Here is a 20,753-nt window from a genome sequence, read left to right on the forward strand (position 1 = left end):
CAGATTGCTAAAGAGAATTTGCCATTTGATTCTACCTCCATGATTCCTACATCACCTGATGGGGTGATTCACTCTTTATAATTAACTGTGTTGCTCTAAACTCCTTGATTCCCTGATGATAGATCTTATTCTATTAGTAGTTCCAACGTGTTGCAAATCAGTCTGTAGCATGTTCCAATCTATAGCACGACAGAACAGATTCATATTCCATGATAGCCATTCTGAATCCAGACCCAATTGTAAACCTACATGATTTTTAGGGTGGCACCACAGTGCAACTGTATTTGATGATATGAACACTGGATCTGCCAACTGAAGGACTAGACATGAGGCCATTAGACTAAAACTATCTACCACACATGTCTTATTTGACCCACATGGTATACAAAAATGAATGCGGATTCCTTTAAGTAGGACATATGTTCCCCACTTCGCCATAGTCCCCACTGTTCTTTACTGCATCACACCTGGCCTTATTCTACTCATTTATATTACATGAACTTCACTTTATAACCCAAGCTGTAGCATTTCTGTCTTTTCAGGAACCATACCTTTTACCTGAAAATGCCTTTAACAGCTGAGAAGCTGACATTTGGTTTGGGGTTGACATTAGGCTCAAGGTTGAGAGATAACATAACACACAGAGACAGTGACAAGGTGATGCAGGTGGAGCTGAGAAGTACGCACTTCAGACAGAGGGGGTGTCAGTACTGGTTGAGAGGAGGCAAGAAAGAGTTTTCAGCCTGCGAGAGACTGCGTTCAAAGACATCCTTCTGACTAATTCTGCTCCCACTAAGCTAATGAACAGACATACTAAGGATGACAACTAAATTAATAGGATGTGGATTAACCAAGGACTTTAAAGAAAACAAATACTGAATATGAAAACTTAGCCCCTGTAATAACTATTGCTTTGTCCTCTTCATCTGGTACAAGCCCCATCCCTCTGCCCCCCGACATTCATGTACTCACACCCACACACAGGCTTCCTCACCACAGGAGAGAGAACATACAAGGGCTGCTGGGCCAACGCATCTCACTTCTGATGCCATAGTAATCTGTTCAAAATTTAGATCTGTAACTTAAGCTAGGCCAATCAGAATTCCTCCTCAGAGAATCTCCAACTCCAGCTAGAGTTCCAAACTCCACTTTTTGTCCTGGTTAGAACTTAGCAGAGCACTGCCCTCACCCTATAAGCTCGCCCACCCTGTCATACTCCACCTCTAAAAAGGGTGACATGCAGAGAGAAGCAGAGAACAGAAAATCTGAGTGTTTCCAGTCATCCTCGAGGCCAGCCCTGCTCCTGCCTTTTAAGTGGTTTGTCACTTGTAATCAGAGCCCTGGTGATAAAATATCAGAACCTGTGAGTCCTTAAAGTTGTCTAGGCACAGGAAGCTGATCCAAAAAAAATTCTCAAATTAACTCTTACTTGAAATAGCCATCTATTTGAGACAAAAAGAAATGTTTTTGGATTATTTTCCCTACACACCGTTCATCTGTTTGTGTTAATTTTCTATTTTATTTCATGCACATACATAGTGACTGAAAGAAAATAAAGGCCTGTCTATTCCAAATCTGTCAAAAGTAGAATTCTCTCTTGATTTGACATTTCTTTCATAGATAGTAACTGATGTTCTCTGTGACACTTAACTTCACCTGCAGCCACTAGTTCATGTATTCATCTAATCAAAGATTCACTTACTTTATTTATCCCCCATTATATAAAAATGTTACTCCCACTCTCTAATTGGTAGCAAATCCTAATAAACAGCATTAGGGTGGAAATACATTATTCATGGGAAATAGAGAAGGGTTTTTTTTCCCTCAAAAAATAATCATTACAAATTACATCTATATCTAAAAAACTCTTTGTATAAATCCTTCTATAATATGTGACATATAATTCTGAAGCAAATATCCATCCTACTTATTAATAGGCTATACATAATAACATACATAATAATAGGCTATACATAATAGAATGCATAATAGTCTAATTGCATCTCAAGTAATTTTAGCCAAAATTAGGTACATTATTCAGAAAGCATTTAAAAAATGTAATCGATGAATTAAATCTTAAAGTTGCCAAGATAATTGACATTATCAAATCAGAAATATACATTCAGCAGAAACACTGAAATCTTTCTTTTAAGAAGAGAAAACAAAAACACTGAACTTTCCCTAAGCTATTTCACATAATGGCTTCTTACTGAAGATTTGTAGTAATAATATCAAATTTTCCTAAAACTCATCATATTGTAAGTATCCTATTTCCAGGGATGGCTTGATGTGACAGGATGCACTCAACTTGATTTTTCCAGAAAAGCATTGCACTTTCCTTTGTTCTCTTCCTACTCAAAGAGCTGCCAAGTTTCCGTAAACACAATTCTTCAGCAAGCGTGAGATGGGTGCCCTGCTTTTATTAAACTAGAAACAAAAATTCTCTGAGACTGAGAAAGCTTGTAGTCTACCTATAAGTTTGAGGAGACCATTGTGAGGAAGTCAGAGGGGAGAAGAAATCACTGATTCTTCTGGAATCCTAAGGAGATTGAAGTCTCTCTCTCATACTTACTATGGATGAGAAGTAGAAGTGGGAGGTGCTGACCAGACCACTGATCCAAGACTTAACTTCAATACAGTTGAATTTTGGAAAGTAAAAACTCCGATACAGTTTTTCTTTGATTTTTAACATTATTCAATTGGATAATATATACTATAACTAGATTTTACAAACTTTAACTAGGAAAATTTTTAAAACCCTTAACTGTTTCTGAGAAAGTAACATTGGCCTTGTGTGTAGTGAATTGGAAAAGAGGCCTCTTCATGAGAATTTACAGTGAGGCTCAGGTTTTAAAGCCTTCTGGATAGTCTATATATTGGGCTGAACTTCCGTGTTCTGGAACATATCATTTAGGATATCCTAAAAGGTAACTGTTTAGGCATTCAGAAAGTAATGAATCAAATTTCACTGTATATATTTTCATAACAAAAAGAAAAACCTTACTAAATACGTATGAATACATTAAGAAGAAAATGAAATGATCAGCAGAATGATGTAATGCAAAGGGCCATATAAATTCCAGAAGAATCGAAATACAAAATGCTCCCTTTAAACTTGGAAATAAGAACTCTCATCACAATTATAGATGTGGAAAAACAAATGACACCGCTAGCAGTCATTCTATCAGGGTACATTTCAACAAAACCAAGACAAACAGGATAATATAATGGTCTTCAAAGTGTATACCTTACACCAATAAACTGTTTTGTCATAACTGAACATAAGGCATTCTGGTTCCTCAAATATTCTACCCTACCACATCAATTTTCAATGAATTAGATTCAGATAAAAATACTGTTGATTCTGAAGCTGGTGAATAAAATTTAATATTTCCTCAGAAAAGGCACAAAGTCTCAATCGGGACATCAGTTTCTGGTGATGGACAAGGGGAAGCCATATGAAGTGATGGGTGGCTAATCTTTAACCTGAATTAGTTAGAAATACCACTTGCAGTTTCATGTTGATGAACTTCATCTTAGGAAAATGTAGAAACTTGCACTACCACAAGGAAAAGTTATGGGGGCGATTATTCAATCACAAAAGGATTCTTAAATAAAATTATTCACCACAGAGTTTCTTTAAATAGCGTATTTCCCTTGTGCATATAAATCTTTCATTGATCATTAGCTGCCTAAGAGAGACTGGGGGACAGAGCCTCTTAAAACTGACATGTTAAGCCACTACTAATTAAAGATCAATCAAAAATGAAAGGAATACTTCTGTGAAGTTATGATGATTCAATTTACCCACAAATCTGTAGGAACATATTAAGTTGGTAGAGTAAGGTATGACTGGAATGCTAAGTGTTTTAACATTAAACCATAAAATACTGGTATCCTATTTTCATAATCATATTCAAGCAGAAGTTATTTTTCATGAAGAGTCTGCATATAATTTAGGAATGCTCAGTTATTTAGCCAAAATTCAAGAGGAAATTTATGGATGAGCATTTCTCTTTATATTCAAATTTTAAATGATGTGGGTCTTTTTATAGTTTCTATTTTAATGAACATCAGTCATGTGGTACATACTTTTATTCTGAAACTTCTTTCAATATTCTACACCATAATGTCTTTTGATAGGTTTATTTCTGATAAACTGGCATTTACTTTGCAAATTCAGAAGGAGTTCTCGTTAACATACGATACTCACTGCATGTTTCTATGCTAGTAAACTTCAATCATTATGAATGATTCAGAAAGCTTTGTGATAACGGTGCCTGTCAGAAGAAAAGCAGTATTTTTCTGTAAAATGAATATGACTGTCACCAAAACCTTCAGGAGGTACTTGACAGGCATAATGGTTTGATGATCTGTTTTGTAAAATTATTCTTGTTTTCTGTCTTAAGAAATATTATATCTGAACTTCTTTAGTTTAGAAAAATAACGTTTTTCAATCTTACTTTCTTCTTGATGGTCATTTACCAATTTGTGTGGCATAGTGTCCACTACACGGTCATTTTTTTTTAAAGAATAGGAATAATTTTCTTTTGTCAGAACTATGTACTTACTATATGCATTTGGGTAGACTTGTTGAAGAAGCAATCTAAAATCAATAATTTCTTTAAGATACAATCTAATGTGAGTAGACAAATTTAATGTGCATAATGTGTTCTTAGAGGGGAAGTAAAAGTTAATTTTCTAAAATATTATCCATCCAATAATGAAGCCCATGTCTGCTACCATAGTATAATACTCTAGTAAGAATATAAACATGATCAAATAATCTTTGGCATTCAGAATGCATTTCAGGAACCTTCCATATACAGCATTCAATATATAGCATTAAAATATCTCAACTACTAGCAGGAAGCACATATTGACTACTTAAATCTTATCAGGTGATGTACTAATCTTTACATGCATTATCTCATTAAATACCCACATTAACTCCATAGAGGTAAGTCTTATCATAGTGCCTTTTTTATTGGTTAGGAAAATGAGGACTGCTTGTTGAAGGTTATACTAGTAGTAAGTGGCAGAGCTGGACTGTCATCTAGGTCTGTAGACAGAATGACCTGAACTGGGAACCAGTGCCATAATGCTTCCTTTTTATTATAACCGAAATGATTGAATAATAACAATACCAACAAGAAGAAGAAGAAGGGGAAAACCATGAGGATGAGAACAAATTTGTTTTTGTAAAATTTGTGATATAAAAACATATAGTAATTTTTGGTCTCTGTTTTCTCATCAGTTCAAGGAAAGATTTGATTTTTTTAAAGGTTTTATTTAATTAGTTGTCAGAGAGAGAGAGAGAGAGAGAGAGCAAGCACAAGCAGGGGAAGAGGCATGGCAGAGGGAGAAGCAGGCCTCCCGCAGAGCGGGGAGCCCAATGCGGGGCTCGATCCCAGGACTCTGGGTTCATGACCTGAGCCGAAGGCAGACTGAGCCACCCAGGTGCCCCTAGATAGCAATTTTTAATGCAAACATACAAGCTGCATTTTCACCCAGCCTGTTCCTCCTCTCTAGCACTAAAAAAAGACTTTGATTTTGAAATCTGTGAGATTCATATAAGTTAGGGCATATAATGACCTAATAATACTAATACTATTTTCCATTTGTTGATTTCTCATTTGCTTTAGGATATGAAATATTAACTAAATACTCATATGAAAAATATTCCTCCTCAGGTTAGAATCATAATTTTTAAGGGACTTTTGGTTTCAAAAGTAAGATATCAGACCACAACAGCTGTCAAGAGTTATTACTTTCATTTATCATGGCATGATAAATTTGGATTGAGTAGAACTGAATGCTATCAGCTTATATAATTATAATACCAGTCTTTATTTGCTTTTACATGCTTTAATTATGATGTCTATTTGTCCAGAAACTCCAATTTATGTCTAACAAGCTTCATGCCAGGCAACAGAGCTATGCTGCTCTGCATATCTTTCTCAAGTGGGCAACAAGTACATCATTTTTCATCTAAAACTTGGACTTTGGATACACGTGTTCTTATCCAGAATGAAAAGGAAGTTTTTACAGTTTTTTATATGAGTTTGTCCGTGAAAACATGTCTTGTACTTTCCCTACAGGGCAGTGAAAACAAAATCAACGTTTTTGTTGATTACAAATTACATTTGCTCACGACAACCAGAAGAGTAATTGTGAATGGAAAAACCCAGTCAGTGTTGACTGCCCTACCTCTTGGGAAGCAAGGTCATATATGCATCACTTGCATGACTTAGCAACAAAGTATTTTTTAGCATCAACAGTATTATATGCCACTTTCCGAATCAGGTATCAAATTTAACACCCGAACTGTTTTGTTTCTAGGATACTGATATTAAGTACTTCCCTCCCTGAAAAAGGAAACAAAGAAGCTTCCCAATTTTAGTAAGCTAGAGTAGTAACTATTCAGAAAAGTTATGTTTTGTTTCAAGCTATTAAAATATACACCTAGATAGCAAATGTAAGATAATAATTCCCTATGGGGTCTTCTCGGATTAAAAACTCAATTTGTGTATTTGTAGTAAAACACATTCCAGGCACAATATATTTATATGCACAGCTCCAGGACATATAAGGCTCCCAGTTACGGAATGAATAAATTATGGGAATAAAGATACGGCACAGAAAATAGAGTCAATGGTATTGTAACAGCATTGTATGGTGAGAGATGACAGCTACCCTTGTGGTGAGCACAGCATCATGTATTGAGTTGATGAATTACTCTGCTGTATACATGAAACTAATGTAAATAGCATGTGTCAACTATCCTCAAAAAAAGCATGAAGTAGAATATGTTTCAATAATTAACTATTTAAGCAACATAGTAAATTAAAGGTGTAATTTATATAACAAGAAGTTTTCCTATAAGGATATCAGTCAGGACCAATATAATTATATAAGATACAAAATTTTTTCCCTCAGTCTTCTTGAAATTTAAAATTCTGCAAGCTATAATGCAGTATAACAGGGCACGATGTGCTACTTAAGTTCTAGTGTGACACTTTATTTTAATTAGCCTGTAACTAAATTGGATAAAGTTACATGTATGTGTGTCCCTTTACTTGGACAGATGTCTAAAAATTTGAGGTTTCAATATTGTCATCAACCACTTTCCTCCCCACGTTAACATTGGTGAATCCTTGTTACTTGCTCAGATACAGAAGTGTTTGCTTTCTAACAAACTTCACAAACATATTAAATACTAAAGAAAAATAAATGCACTATTGGGCAGTTTATTTAGTTGTCTCATTTTTTTCCTTTGCAGAAAATTTGGAGATGTGTGCCCTTTGTGGCATGTATACCTTGTCATCAATTAGTATTTATTAGCATTTCCTGTGCCCAGGATATATCACAAAGTTACTATGAACTTTATTAAGAAACACAGAATCTAGAGAAAGTATTCAAATGAGTATTAGGATAAGCAAGAGAAGAAAATAGAGACTGTAGACATTCAATTCGGTTTCCTTTACCTAAATGGACTAGATTTATTTGAAACCCTCCAAATGTGGCTAATTCTGAAAAAAGAGAGGCTGCTGTAGGTAATGAGTAAAGAGTGAAAGAGGTAAGAAGGGAGAGGAAGAAGTAATTCTGATTTCAAAGGAAACTGACTTTTCCTTCAAAAGCATTGTTACAAAGATGTATCATTTTATTAATCTTACCAAAGATTAAAGAGTTATTATATGCATTAGAACTCTAAACTCTAAAATCTGTTAGAACTAATAAATGAATTCAGTAAAGTTACAGGATACAAAGTCAATACACAGAAATTTGTTGCATTTCTATACACTAATTTTTAACTATCAGAAAGAGAAATTAAGAAAACAATCCCATTTACGACTGTATCAAAAAGAATAAAATACCTAGGAATAAATTTAACCAAGCAGGTGAAATACCTGTATATTGAAAAATTAAGACATTAATGAAATAAATTGAAGAAGATAAAAATAAATAGATAAATAAACTAATGATGTACTGTATGGTGACTAACATAACATAATAAAAAACATTTAAAAAAATAAAAAATAGAGAGCTTGCCTGGCTCAGGGGACTAGGCTGCATCCCAGGAGGTCTCTGCCTCCCTTGGCCCCACCGTTTTGCACCCTCTGCATAGCTGCTGAGTCCATCCATATTGTTGCAAATGGCAAGATCTCATTCTTTTTTATGGAATTCTTTGTATTTAAAAAATGTTGATTGAAGGAAAGATGGCGGAGGAGTAGGGGACCCTATTTCAACTGGTACCCGGAATTGAGCTGGATATCTACCAGACCATTCTGAGCACCCACGAAACCAGCCTGAGATGTAAGAAGATCTGGATCTCTACAAACAGAATATCGCAGACAGCTGCTTTTGAGGTCGAAGCAGAGAGCCCTGATTCCTCGGGCAGATATCTATCAGAGGATAAATGGCAGCGGGAGGGAGCCTGGCCATGGGGATCCTACACCACCGGTGAGCGACAGCCTCACACACTGGGGACGGGGCACAGGTGGGGAAAGGACTTTAGGGCAGCCCCCAGGGCGGAAACCCAGAGCAGTGGGGTCGCGCCTGCGATCTGGGGGTGGCTGACGGTTTTAGAAGCACAAAGGGCAGAGATGTGCTCCGACCTGGAGGCAGAACTGGGGGCGCTGCGGGGGGTGCACAACCCAGGCCGCTGCAGTTTATAGCAGCACAGACAGAAACGGAGACAGTGTGGCCTAGAGAGCTCACTGGAGAACAGACTGCAGTTTCTCTGCTCTGAGGCAGAGGGTTGGAAACGGTCTCTTCTGCTCTGACTCGCGGAAGAGATGTGGGAAGCCGCCAGGGAAAGGTGCCAGAGAACAAAAGCCCCCAAAACTGATTCCCGCTGAGCCCATCTCCCGCCACAGCTGGTCAGGGCAACTCCACCCAAACAGGGTTGCCTGAGTAACAGTGCGGCAGGCCCCTCCCACAGAAGACAGGCTGGGAAAACAAGAGGCCAGCAACCCTAAGGTCCCAAGAAAACAGGTGCATTTGCTTGGGTTCTGGTCAATAATTTGGACTCTATACATTCCCTCAAACACCCATCAACAGAATGACTAGGAGGAGGAACCCCCAAAATAGAAAAGACTCAGAGATCATGACTTATGCTGCAGATTTACGAATGGACGCAGATATAACCAAGATGTCGGTGATGGAATTCAGGCTAAGCAATTGTGAAGACAATGGCTAGAATGGAGAAATTAATGGCAAATTAGAGTCTCTAAGGGCAGAAATGAAAGCTGAATTGGCAGAATTTAAAAATGCTACCAATGAGATCCAATCCAATCTAGATAATCTAACAGATAGGGTAAGTGAGGCAGAAGAAAGGATAAGCAACCTGGAAGACAATATAATAGATAAAAAGGGAAAAGAGGAGGCCAGGGAAAAACAGCTCAGCATCCATGAAAATAGAATCAGAGAAATAAGTGACACCATGAAGCATTCCAATGTCAGAATAATTGGAATCCCGGAGGGAGTGGAGAGAGAGAGAGGACTAGAAGATGTACTTGAGCAAATCATAGCTGAGAACTTCCCTAATCTGGGGAAGGAAACAAACATTCACGTCCTAGAGGCAGAGAGGACCCCTCCCAAGATGAAGGAAAACAGGCCAACACTCTGGCATGTAATAGTAAAACTTGCAAATCTTAGAACCCAGGAAACCAACTTAAGGGCAGTTAGGGGGAAGAGATTCCTTATGTACAGAGGGAGGAACATGAGAATAACGTCAGACCTATCCCCAGAGGCCTGGTAAGCCAGAAAGGCCTGGCAAGACATATTCAGGGTACTAAATGAGAAGAACATGCAGCCAAGAATACTTTATCCGGCAAGGCTGTCATTTAGAATGGATGGAGAGATGCAGAGATCCACGACCGGCAGAAACTGAAAGAATATGTGACTACTAAGCCGGCCCTGCAAGAAATATTAAGGGGGGTTCTATAAAAGGAGAAAGACCCCAAGAGTGATATACAACAGAAATTTACAGGGACAAGCCATAAAAACAATGTCTTCACAGGCAACACGATGACAATTAATTCATATCTTTCAATAATCACTCTCAACTTGAATGGCCTAAATGCTCCTATAAAACGGCACAGGGTTGCAGACTGGATAAAAAGACAGGACCCATCCATAGGCCGCCTACAAGAGACTCATTTTGAACCTAAAGATACATCCAGACTGAAAGTGAAGGGATGGAGATCCATCTTCCATGCCAGCGGACCTCAAAAGAAAGCTGGGGTAGCAATTCTTGGATCAGACAAATTAGATTTTAAACGAAAGTCTGTAGTTAGAGACACAGAAGGACACTATATCATTCTTAAATGGTCTATCCAACAAGAAGATCTAACAATTGTAAATATCTATGCCCCTAACATAGGAGCAGCCATCTACATAAGCCAACTGTTCACCAAAATAAAGAGTCCTATTGATAACAATACGTTAATTGTAGGAGACCTCAATACTCCACTCTCAGCAATGGACAGATCATCTAAGCAGAAAATCAACAAAGAAACAAGAGCTTTGAATGACACACTGGACCAGATGGACCTCATAGATACTGACAGAACATTACACCCTAAAACAACAGAATACTCATCTTCTCGAGCGCACATGGAACTTTCTCCAGAATAGACCACATGCTGGGTCACAAATCAGGTCTCAACATATACCAAAAGATTGAGATTATTCCCTGCATATTCTCAGACCACAATGCTTTAAAACTGGAACTCAATCACAAGAAAAAATTTGGCAGAAATTCAAACACTTGGAAGCTAAAGACCACTCTGCTCAAGAATGTTTGGGTCAACTAGGAAATCAAAGAAGAACTTACACAATTCGTGGAAATCAATGAGAATGAAAACACATCGGTCCAAAACCTATGGGATACTGCAAAGGCGGTCCTAAGGGGGAAATACATAGCCATCCAAGCCTCACTCAAAAAAACAGAAAAATCCCGAATTCACCAACTAACCCTACACCTTAAAGAACTAGAGAAAAAGCAACAAACGATGCCTAAGCCACGCATTAGAAGAGAAATAATATTAGAGCAGAGATCAATGAATTAGAAACCAGAAACACAGTAGATCAGATCAACGAAACTAGAAGTTGGTTCTTTGAAAGAATTAATAAGATCGATAAACCACTGGCCAGACTTATCCAAAAGAAAAGAGAAAGGACCCAAATTAATAAAATTATGAACGAAAGGGGGAGAGATCACGACTAACACCAAGGAAATCGAAAGAATTATTAGAAATTATTATCAACAACTATATGCCAATAACCTGAGCAATCTGGATGAAATGGAGGCCTTCCTGGATACCTATAAGCTGCCAAGACTGAATCAGGAAGAAATTGACAACCTGAATAGGCCAATAGCCACTAACGAGATTGAAGCAGTGATCAAAAACCTCCCAAAAAACAAGAGTGCAGGGCCTAATGGATTCCCTGGGGAATTCTACCAAACATTCAAAGAAGAAATAATACCTATTCTACTGAAGCTGTTTCGAAAACGGAACAGAAGGAAAACTTCCAAACTCATTCTGTGAGGCCAGCATTACCTGAATCCCCAAACCAGGCAGAGACCCCATCAAAGAGGAGAATTTCAGACCGATATCCCTGATGAATATGGATTCCAAATTCCTCAAAAAAATCCTAGCTAATAGGATCCAACAATACATTAAAAGGATCATCCACCACGACCAAGTGGGATTTATCCCCGGGGTGCAAGGGTGGTTCAACATTCGCAAATCAATCAATGTGATAGAACACATTAATAAGAGGAGGGAGAAGAACCATATGGTCCTCTCAATTGATGCAGAAAAAGCATTTCACAAAATACAACATCCTCTCCTGATGAAAACTCTTCAGAGTATAGGGACAGAGGGAACATTCCTCAAGTTCATAAAATCCATCTATGAAAAACCCATAGCGAATATCATCCTCAATGGGGAAAAGCTGAGAGCCTTTCTCTTAAGATCAGGAACACGTCAAGGATGCCCACTCTCACCACTATTGTTCAACATAGTACTAGAAGTCCTAGCAACAGCAATCAGACAAGAAAAAAAAATAAAAGGTATTCAAATTGGCAAAGAAGAGGTCAAACTCTCTCTTTTCGCAGACAACATGATACTTTAATGTGGAAAACCCAAAAGACTCCACCCCCAAGTTACTAGAACTCATACAGCAATTCAGGAATGTGGCAGGATACAAAATCGATGCACAGAAATCAGTTGATTTCTTATAAACTAACAACGCAACTGTTGAAAGAGAAATTAGAGAAATGATTCCATTTACAATAGCACCAAAAACCATAAGATACCTCGGAATAAACCTAACCAAGGAGGTAAAGGATCTATACTCTAGGAACTCCAGAACACTCATGAAAGAAATTGAAGAAGACACAAAAAGATGGAAAAATATTCCACGCTCATGGATCGGAAGAATAAACATTGTTAAAATGTGCTACCCAGAGCAGTCTATACCTTCAATGCCATCCCGATCAAAATTCCAATGACATTTTTCAAAGCGCTGGAACAAACAATCCTAAAATTTGTATGGAATCAGAAAAGACCCTGAATCGCCAAGGAAATGTTGAAAAAGAGAAACAAAGCTGGGGGCATCACATTGCCCGATTTCAAGCTATATTACAAAGCCGTGATCACTAAGACAGCATGGTACTGGCACAAAAACAGACATATACACCAATGGAACAGAATGGAGAACCCAGATATGGACCCTCAACTCTATGGTCAAATAATCTTTGACAAAGCAGGAAAAAACATGCAATGGATTAAAGACAGTCTCTTCAATAAATGGTGCTGGGAAAATTGGACAGCTACATGCAGAAGAATGAAACTCGACCATTCTCTAACACCATTCACAAAGATAAACTCAAAGTGGATGAAAGACCTCAATGTGAGACAGGAATCCATCAAAATCCTAGGGGAGAACATAAGCAGTAATCTCTTTGACATCGCCCACACCAAATTCTTTCAAGATACATCTCCAAAAGCTAGTGAAACAAAAGCAAAAATGAACTTTTGGGACTTCATCGAGATAAAAAGCTTCTGCACAGCAAAGGAAACAGTCAACAAAACAAAGAGGGAACCCACAGAATGGGAGAAGATATTTGCAAATGACACTACAGATAAAGGGCTGGTATCCCAGATCTATAAAGAACTTCTCAAACTCAACACCCAAAAAACAAATAATCAAGTCAAAAAGTGGGCAGAAGATATGAAAAGACACTTCTCTGAGGAAGACATACAAATGGCTAACAGACACATGAAAAAATGTTCATCATCTTTAGCCATCAGGGAAATTGAAATCACAACCATATTGAGATACCACCTTACACCAGTTAGAAGGGCAAAAATTGGCAAGGCAAGAAACAACACATGTTGGAGAGGTTGTGGAGAAAAGGGAACCCTCTTACACTGTTGGTGGGAATGCAAGTTGGTACAGACACTTTGGAAAACAGTGTGGAGGTGCCTCAAACAGTTAAAAATAGAGCTACCCTATGTCCCGGCAATTGCACTCCTGGGTATTTACCCCAAAGACACAGATGTAGTGAAAGGAAGGGCCACATGCACCCCAATGTTCATAGCAGCAATGTCCGCAATAGCCAAACTGCGGAAAGAGCCGAGATGCCCTTCAACAGATGAATGGATAAAGAAGATGTGGTCCATATATACAATGGAATATTACTCAGCCATCAGAAAGGATGAATACCCAACTTTTACATCCACATGGATGGGACTGGAGGAGATTATGCTAAGCGAAACAAGTCAAGCAGAGAAAGTCAATTATCATATGGTTTCACTTATTTGTGGAATAGAAGGAACAGCATGGAGGACATTAGGAGAAGGAAGGGAAAATGAAGGGGGGGATATCGGAGGGAGAGATGAAACATGAGAGACTATGGACTCTGAGAAACAAACAGGGTTTTAGAGGGGAGGGGAGAGGAGGAATTGGTTAGCCCGGTGATGGGTATTAAGGAGGGCCTGTACTGCATGGGGCACTGGGTGTTATATGAAAACAATGGATTGTGGATCACCACATTAAAAACTGATGACGTATTGTATGGTGACTAACATAACAATAAAATTTAAGAAAATGTTAAAAAATAAAAAATAAAAAGGTATTCCATGCTCATGGCTTTGAAGAATTAATATTATTAAAATCTGCAAACTACCCAAAGCAATATACAGATTTAATGCAACCCCTATCAAATTTCCAAAGGCATTTTTCACAGAAATAGAACAAACAATCCTAAAATTTGTATGGAAACATAGAAGACTACTGATAGCAAAGGCATCTTGTTAAAGAAGAACAAAGCTGGAGGCATCATACTCCCTGATTTCAAACTATATTACAAAATTACAGTAAATAAAAAGTATGTATTGGCATAAGAACGGACATATAGATCAATGGAAAAGAACAGAGAGGCTTGAAATGACCTCACACATACATTGTCAATTAATTTATGAAAAAGGAGCCAAGAATATGCAATGGGAACAAGATAGCCTCTTTAATAAACGGTGGTGGGAAAACTGGACAGTCACAAGCTAAAGAATGAAACTGGACTACTACCTTATACCATACACAAACATTAACTCAAAATGGATTACCAAATTGAATGTAAGACTTGAAATCATAACCCTTCTAACGGAAAACATAGGCCATAGCTCCCTGACATCAGTTTTGACATGGAATTTTTGGATCCAACTCGAAAAGCAAAAGAAACAAAGGCAAAAATATACAAGTGGGATAACATCAAGCTAAAAAGCTTCTGCATGACAAAGGAAGGCACCAACAAAATAAAAAGGCCACCTAATGAATCAGAGAAAATAATTACAGATCATGTACCTGAGGAGCTAATATTCAGAATACACAAATAACTCAAACAAGTTAATAATAACAAAACACCCCCAATCTGATTTTAAAAATGGAGAGAAGATCTGAATAGTCATTTTTCAAAGAAGGCATACAAATGGCCCACGGAACATAAAAGGATGCTCAATGTTATTAATCATCAGGGAAATGCAAATCAAAACCATCCTGAGATATCACCTCACACCTGTTAGAATGGCTATCATCAAAAACACAACAGGTAATAAATGTTGGAGAGGATATGGAAAAAAGGGAACCCTGTGCACTGTTGGTGGGAATGTAAATTGGCGTAGCCACTGTGGAAAAGCACATGTAGGTTCCCCCAAAAAATTAAAAATAGAACTACTATATGATCCAGCAATTCTACTTCTGGGTATTTATTTATTTTTTAAATTTTATTTTATTATGTTATGTTAGTCACCATACATCATTAGTTTTTGATGTAGTGATCCACGATCCATTGTTTTCGTATAACACCCAGTGCTCCATGCAATATGTGCCCTCCTTAATACCCATCACCGGGCTAACCCATCCCCCCACCCCCTTCCCCTCTAAAACCCTGTTTGTTTCTCAGAGTCCATAGTCTCTCATGGCTCATCTCCCCTCTGGTTCCCACCCCCCATCATTTTCCCCTTCCTTCTCCTAATGTCCTCCGTGTTAATCCTTATGTTCCACAAATAAGTGAAACCACATGATAACTGACTTTCTCTGCTTGACTGAGTTCACTTAGCATAATCTCCTCCAGTCCCATCCATGTTGATATAAAAGTTGGGTATTCATCCTTTCTGATGGCTGAGTAATATTCCATTGTATATATGGACCACATCTTCCTTATCCATTCATCTGTTGAAGGGTATCTCAGCTCCTTCCGCAGTTTGGCTATTGTGGACATTGCTGCTATGAGCATGGGGGTGCATGTGCCCCTTCTTTTCACTACATCTGTGTCTTTGGGGTAAATACCCAGGAGTGCAATTGCTGGGTCATAGAGTAGCTCTATTTTTAAATTTTTGAGGCACCTCCACACTGCTTTCCAAAGTGGCTGTATCAACTTGCATTCCCACCAACAGTGTAAGAGGGTTCCCCTTTCTCCGTTGTTTCTTGCCTTGCCAATTTTTGCCATTCTACCTGGTGTAAGGTGGTATCTCAGAAGAGATACAAATGGCTAACAGACACATGAAAAAATGTTCATCATCATTAGCCAACAGGGAAATTCAAATCAAAACTACACTGAGATACTTCTGGGTATTTATTTGAAGATAACAAAAACACCAATTTGCAAAGATATATATCCCTATGTTCATTACAGCATTGTTTTCAAGAGTGAAGATATGGAAACAATCCAAGCGTCCATCAGTGGATGAATGGATGAAGAAGATGTGTGTGTGTGTGTGTGTGTGTGTGTGTGTGTGTGTGTAGATATAGATCCAGATAGAGATATAGATGTCTATAACGGGATACTACTCATCCATAGAAAAGATTCAAATCTTGCAATCTGTGACAACCTGGAAAGTCTGTTAATGGTAAATATAACATCCTTTGTTCTGTAAGTTTCTGAAAATGGGTTCCTGGCCATAACAAGAAGGCCACATTGCTGACTGACACCCTCAGGGCTCAAGCTCAGCCAGATTATAGTGTCTGTCTTTTGATTCCCTTAACTACCGCAGCCTGAAAGGACTAAGTCAGGCTCACATCCTGAATTGACCTTCAGAATCGTACAGCATGATTTCTGGGATTTTACCCAGGAAAGTGCTGTCCAGACATTTGCTGATGTCTTCAAGTTATTTAAAAAGGACAAAGTTCTTTTTTTTTTTTTCACATTGTGAAGTAACACACTTATGCCACTTAAAATGGAAATGCTAGGCTATAACCACATTAAAACTGATTAAAATTCAAACCCACCAATTTACATACTTTATATGAATTGAGTTACTATTTTATCTTTCGTCCTCGGTACTTTGCTTTTTTGTGCCTTTTGCTTTCTACACTGGAATAGTTTAAATGATTACTGTCAATCTTTCCAGTTTTGAGAAGATGAAGTTACTGGAAGAAAAAGAAGCCACAAGGGATGTGGAAAGGGAAGGGTGGGCACGGCCAGCAAAAGGCAAATGGAGAATATGGTGATGAAGACAAACCCGTGCATTTCATGATTTTATCTATGACATTATTAATGAGTTTTATATATTTACAGACAAACTGGAGAACTGATGGGTTTACAGTTACCAAGGAAAAATGGATGTGTGTATAACTTTGCCAGAATGTTCAAATTAGGTCCCCAGACATATACCAACTCAGCTTTGTATAATTACTGATTGTTGTTCTTATACAGTAGCTCATGTGCTAGTTTTATTAGCCTCTCAGGTCAGTCTTCCCAATTTAGGACAAGGTTGAGTCAGACACCCGAGCTCTTGGCCAATGAAACTGTTGGAGATTCTCACTTTCTCGTAAGAGTACATACCAATTAGAGGCGCTCTATTACTGGTCCTGGCCACCCTCCTGACTCCCAACCCATGAAACTTCATTCAGTCCCCCTTTCTTAGGATGTAACACATTTGACCCTGTTGAATTTGATAGCTTTTTCAAGTCGGGAAAAGCAAAACTTAAATCCCCAGGAGGTGAAAAACCAAAGTACATATTGTAGAAAACAAATATATTTTAGGCATCTGGAGTCTTTTTGTTTGGTCCTTAATATTACTTTCTATTTTCACTTACCCTTTGTGATCAGCTATTCATCTACTCCAGTACTACTGCAGTAACAACACTAACAGGGTAGTTTTTTCAAATCAACTGTTGCTCCAAAAATTCAAGGATTAAGGTTAAATTTCCCTAAATAGTAAATGATTTATCCTATACACTGACAATCATACTCAGAAAATAAAATGAAACAAAAATTGTTTAAACGAATCCAAATCCCAGGTTGATGTCTCTAGTTTACCTGGTATGTAAAGAGAATTCACGCTCCTTTTGGCGGTGGTAATAAAGGAGTTATAGTCCTTCTAAGAGCATTTTGCTAACAGACATGCCTATTTTTCTTCAAATGAATATACAGTTGAAATTTCAAATTTGTATAAGAAATTTTCATATTTTCAAACCAATTTATTAGTCTTTATAATTTTTGTTCAAGAAAAAGTAATTTTTTAAAAAAAGCTTTATGAATTATTCCCTTTTGTATAACATTTTAGTAGAATATAGAGAACAATAGATAATATAAGAAAACCCAATGGGCAACCATCAATTATAGTATTCTTTTAATGATGTTGTCAAGTAAAGAGACAAAATTAATTTCATTTTCACTATGTTCATTACTGATAAGTGGCACCATAAACCACTTCTTCTTTCCAAAACTATATATATATATATATATATATATATATATAGTTTTGTATAACTCCTTAGAAATACATCTTCCTAGGAATACTGAAATGTGTATATGAGTGTGGCCACTTAGAATTTACATTTCAAAATTCCCTCAGAAAGTAGCAATAAAAGCTAATATACTTTAATACACCATAACATGAGTAAAGAGCATGATGCAATTTTAATATATCTCTTTGTTTCATATAGAGCTTTGCTTTAATGATGCTTGTGGTCTTCTATCTCAAAATAATGACAATTTGAATACTACTTGCATGTATATGGCATCAATTCAAAGGCTTGGGTTTATCATCAAAGAGGCATACTGATACCCTGACTTGTATAAATCTTGCATATGTTCATGCCTTAAAGTTAGTATTTCCAATGTTAGAAATCTGTTAACTATAATAATTTCATAGGTTCTAAGACCATATCTTTTTGCACTATAAATTTGAATATAACAAAAAAATTGAGTATACTATTACTAAAGATGATCACATCTGTAATCTTCATTTTGAAGATGATTTACAATTTTAATCCAAATTCTCAGTCCCGAAACAATAACATCGACAGCTTAAGGGATGGTCTATCAATTCCTTTTTAGTTGTATATAATAAAGTATTTCTACTGTCAAATGGTGAGTGTGGGAAAAAATTCCTTAACAAACATGAATATATGGTTAAAATTATACTTAAAATTACACTGAATATAGATACACCACATTTGGAAATTCCAGACTGAATTCTAAGATTACTAAGTTAGAATTCTGATTTGTAGACAATTGGATATTTTTACCAAAGCAATTCTGTCCATGTTCTTATGTCCCAAACCTGTTAGTCCTTTAACCAAAAGCCACTTGCTCACATTTCATTAAAAATAAAATAGCATAATGTCCTTTACATTTGATTAGATAAAAATGATTTCTAACTGTAATGGCGACACTTACCTTAATGAATCTGTACCTTTCCTCCCAATTTTCAAAAATTGTGTTTTAATATACTAATGGTATAAGTCAGAGTTCCACACTGCCTGTTGTAAAACCCGGTCAAGCCGTATAAAATGACAATATAATGCCACCAATAAGACCTTCAGTCCATCTCATTTCCTAACAACCATATGAAAAACACCCGAGTCTTTATATCCATATGTCCAGCTTGGTCCTAATGCACAGACGGTGGGGGATGGATTGGGCCATGTTTGCTGGGATTTCCTATTTTTGCTCCCTTTAAATACACACAGGTTTAGCTTAGAGGATGACATCAGGTTACAATCTAGGCTTATTAACTGTCAGAATGTATTGAGAAAAGGGTATTAACCAGAATTAAGGAATTACTCACCCAGCTGAGTCTCCTGAATTGTCAGTTTACTTTCCATAGGATACAAAAGCTTGGGTGGCTTATCAGTCAGAGGGGCTGAAAAACAATAACAATACAGACTTCTAGTTACACTGCATGAGCTGAATGATAGAACACAGTTTATTTTCCCAGATATTTTTCATTCTCAGAGCAGTGTGTCAAAGCATTCTACCAAGTAATGACTTACATATTGCAGGTAGTACCTTCAGGCGAGCTGAAAAGCTATTAGATTGTACACGAGTCAAATATAACACTTCCAAATTGACAGTCATATGAGACCGTTGAAGTCGGAATCAGGATTGGTCAGTCCTTAAGAACATATGACTGTGCTTCATCAAATATTTTCAATTTGCACCTTGTTTTCCATTTTAAAGGGTACCCTACATTTTCTGTGTTAATTAAAGCTAAACGTGGTATCTGTACTGTGCATTTTGACCATTTGGGGGACATAATGTTGTCTTATTTTCCTTAATCCCTTTCCAAGTTTCCATACCCTGGATCACACTGCCTCAAAACCCCTAACTTAATAAATAGGTTAAGTATTTCTTACACACGTAATCACTAAAGGGATAGCAGTGTGGCATTCAATTAGTACAAGTGCAAGCGGCACACTCCAACATGCACACAAGTGTTCACCAAGATAATATTTTAAATGATACTTGCCATTTACTCAAAACCCCTTATCACTATTATCCATTACATTTTGTAGCATTTATTGCTAATTTGCATGATATACTTGCTTTGATTTTTCAGCTTCCACATATTGCTGCTCTGCGCTCCCATCAATTAATCAGTTATCAGCCTACAGACCTAAGAGTTTTATTATGATGCCCCTTGAAGATAGGTTTCCCACTGCAGACTTCATTCCTAGCCAAAGGAGACTGTCTGGACTTTAGACAAACAGACAGTTCTCCCTCATTAAGCCTCCCTCCCCCGCTTCTCTGAATCAATCTCCCAGGTCCCTTGAAACCTGTCAAGGTAACTTCCACTGTGTAACAAGGACAGAAATGATCAATTAAGGGTTGCCGAACTAAATGTTTTCACTTCGAGGGCTTTATGCCTTCCTTGCCAGGAGGCCGTGACAGTTTGGGTGATAACTGGAAGGCTGATCTACACAGCAGTGCCAGGACTTGGCCACATGTCCTC

General features: G+C 37.4%; 1 protein-coding gene across 1 annotated transcript in view; it reads right to left on the reverse strand.

Moving 5' to 3' along the window:
• IL1RAPL1 (interleukin 1 receptor accessory protein like 1) overlaps nucleotides 1-20,753 on the reverse strand; it is a 1,391,691-nt gene that overhangs the window by 310,077 nt on the left and 1,060,861 nt on the right. The window contains exon 6 of the mRNA XM_073902198.1: nucleotides 19,590-19,664. Within this exon, the coding sequence (XP_073758299.1) occupies nucleotides 19,590-19,664 (75 nt within the window). The remainder of the gene's footprint in view (nucleotides 1-19,589; nucleotides 19,665-20,753) is intronic.

This window comes from Callorhinus ursinus, unplaced genomic scaffold, assembly GCF_003265705.2.
Source record: "Callorhinus ursinus isolate GAN/ISIS: 27379988/994484 unplaced genomic scaffold, GSC_fseal_2.0 scaffold16, whole genome shotgun sequence".
In the NCBI taxonomy this organism is placed as follows: Eukaryota; Metazoa; Chordata; class Mammalia; order Carnivora; family Otariidae; genus Callorhinus; species Callorhinus ursinus.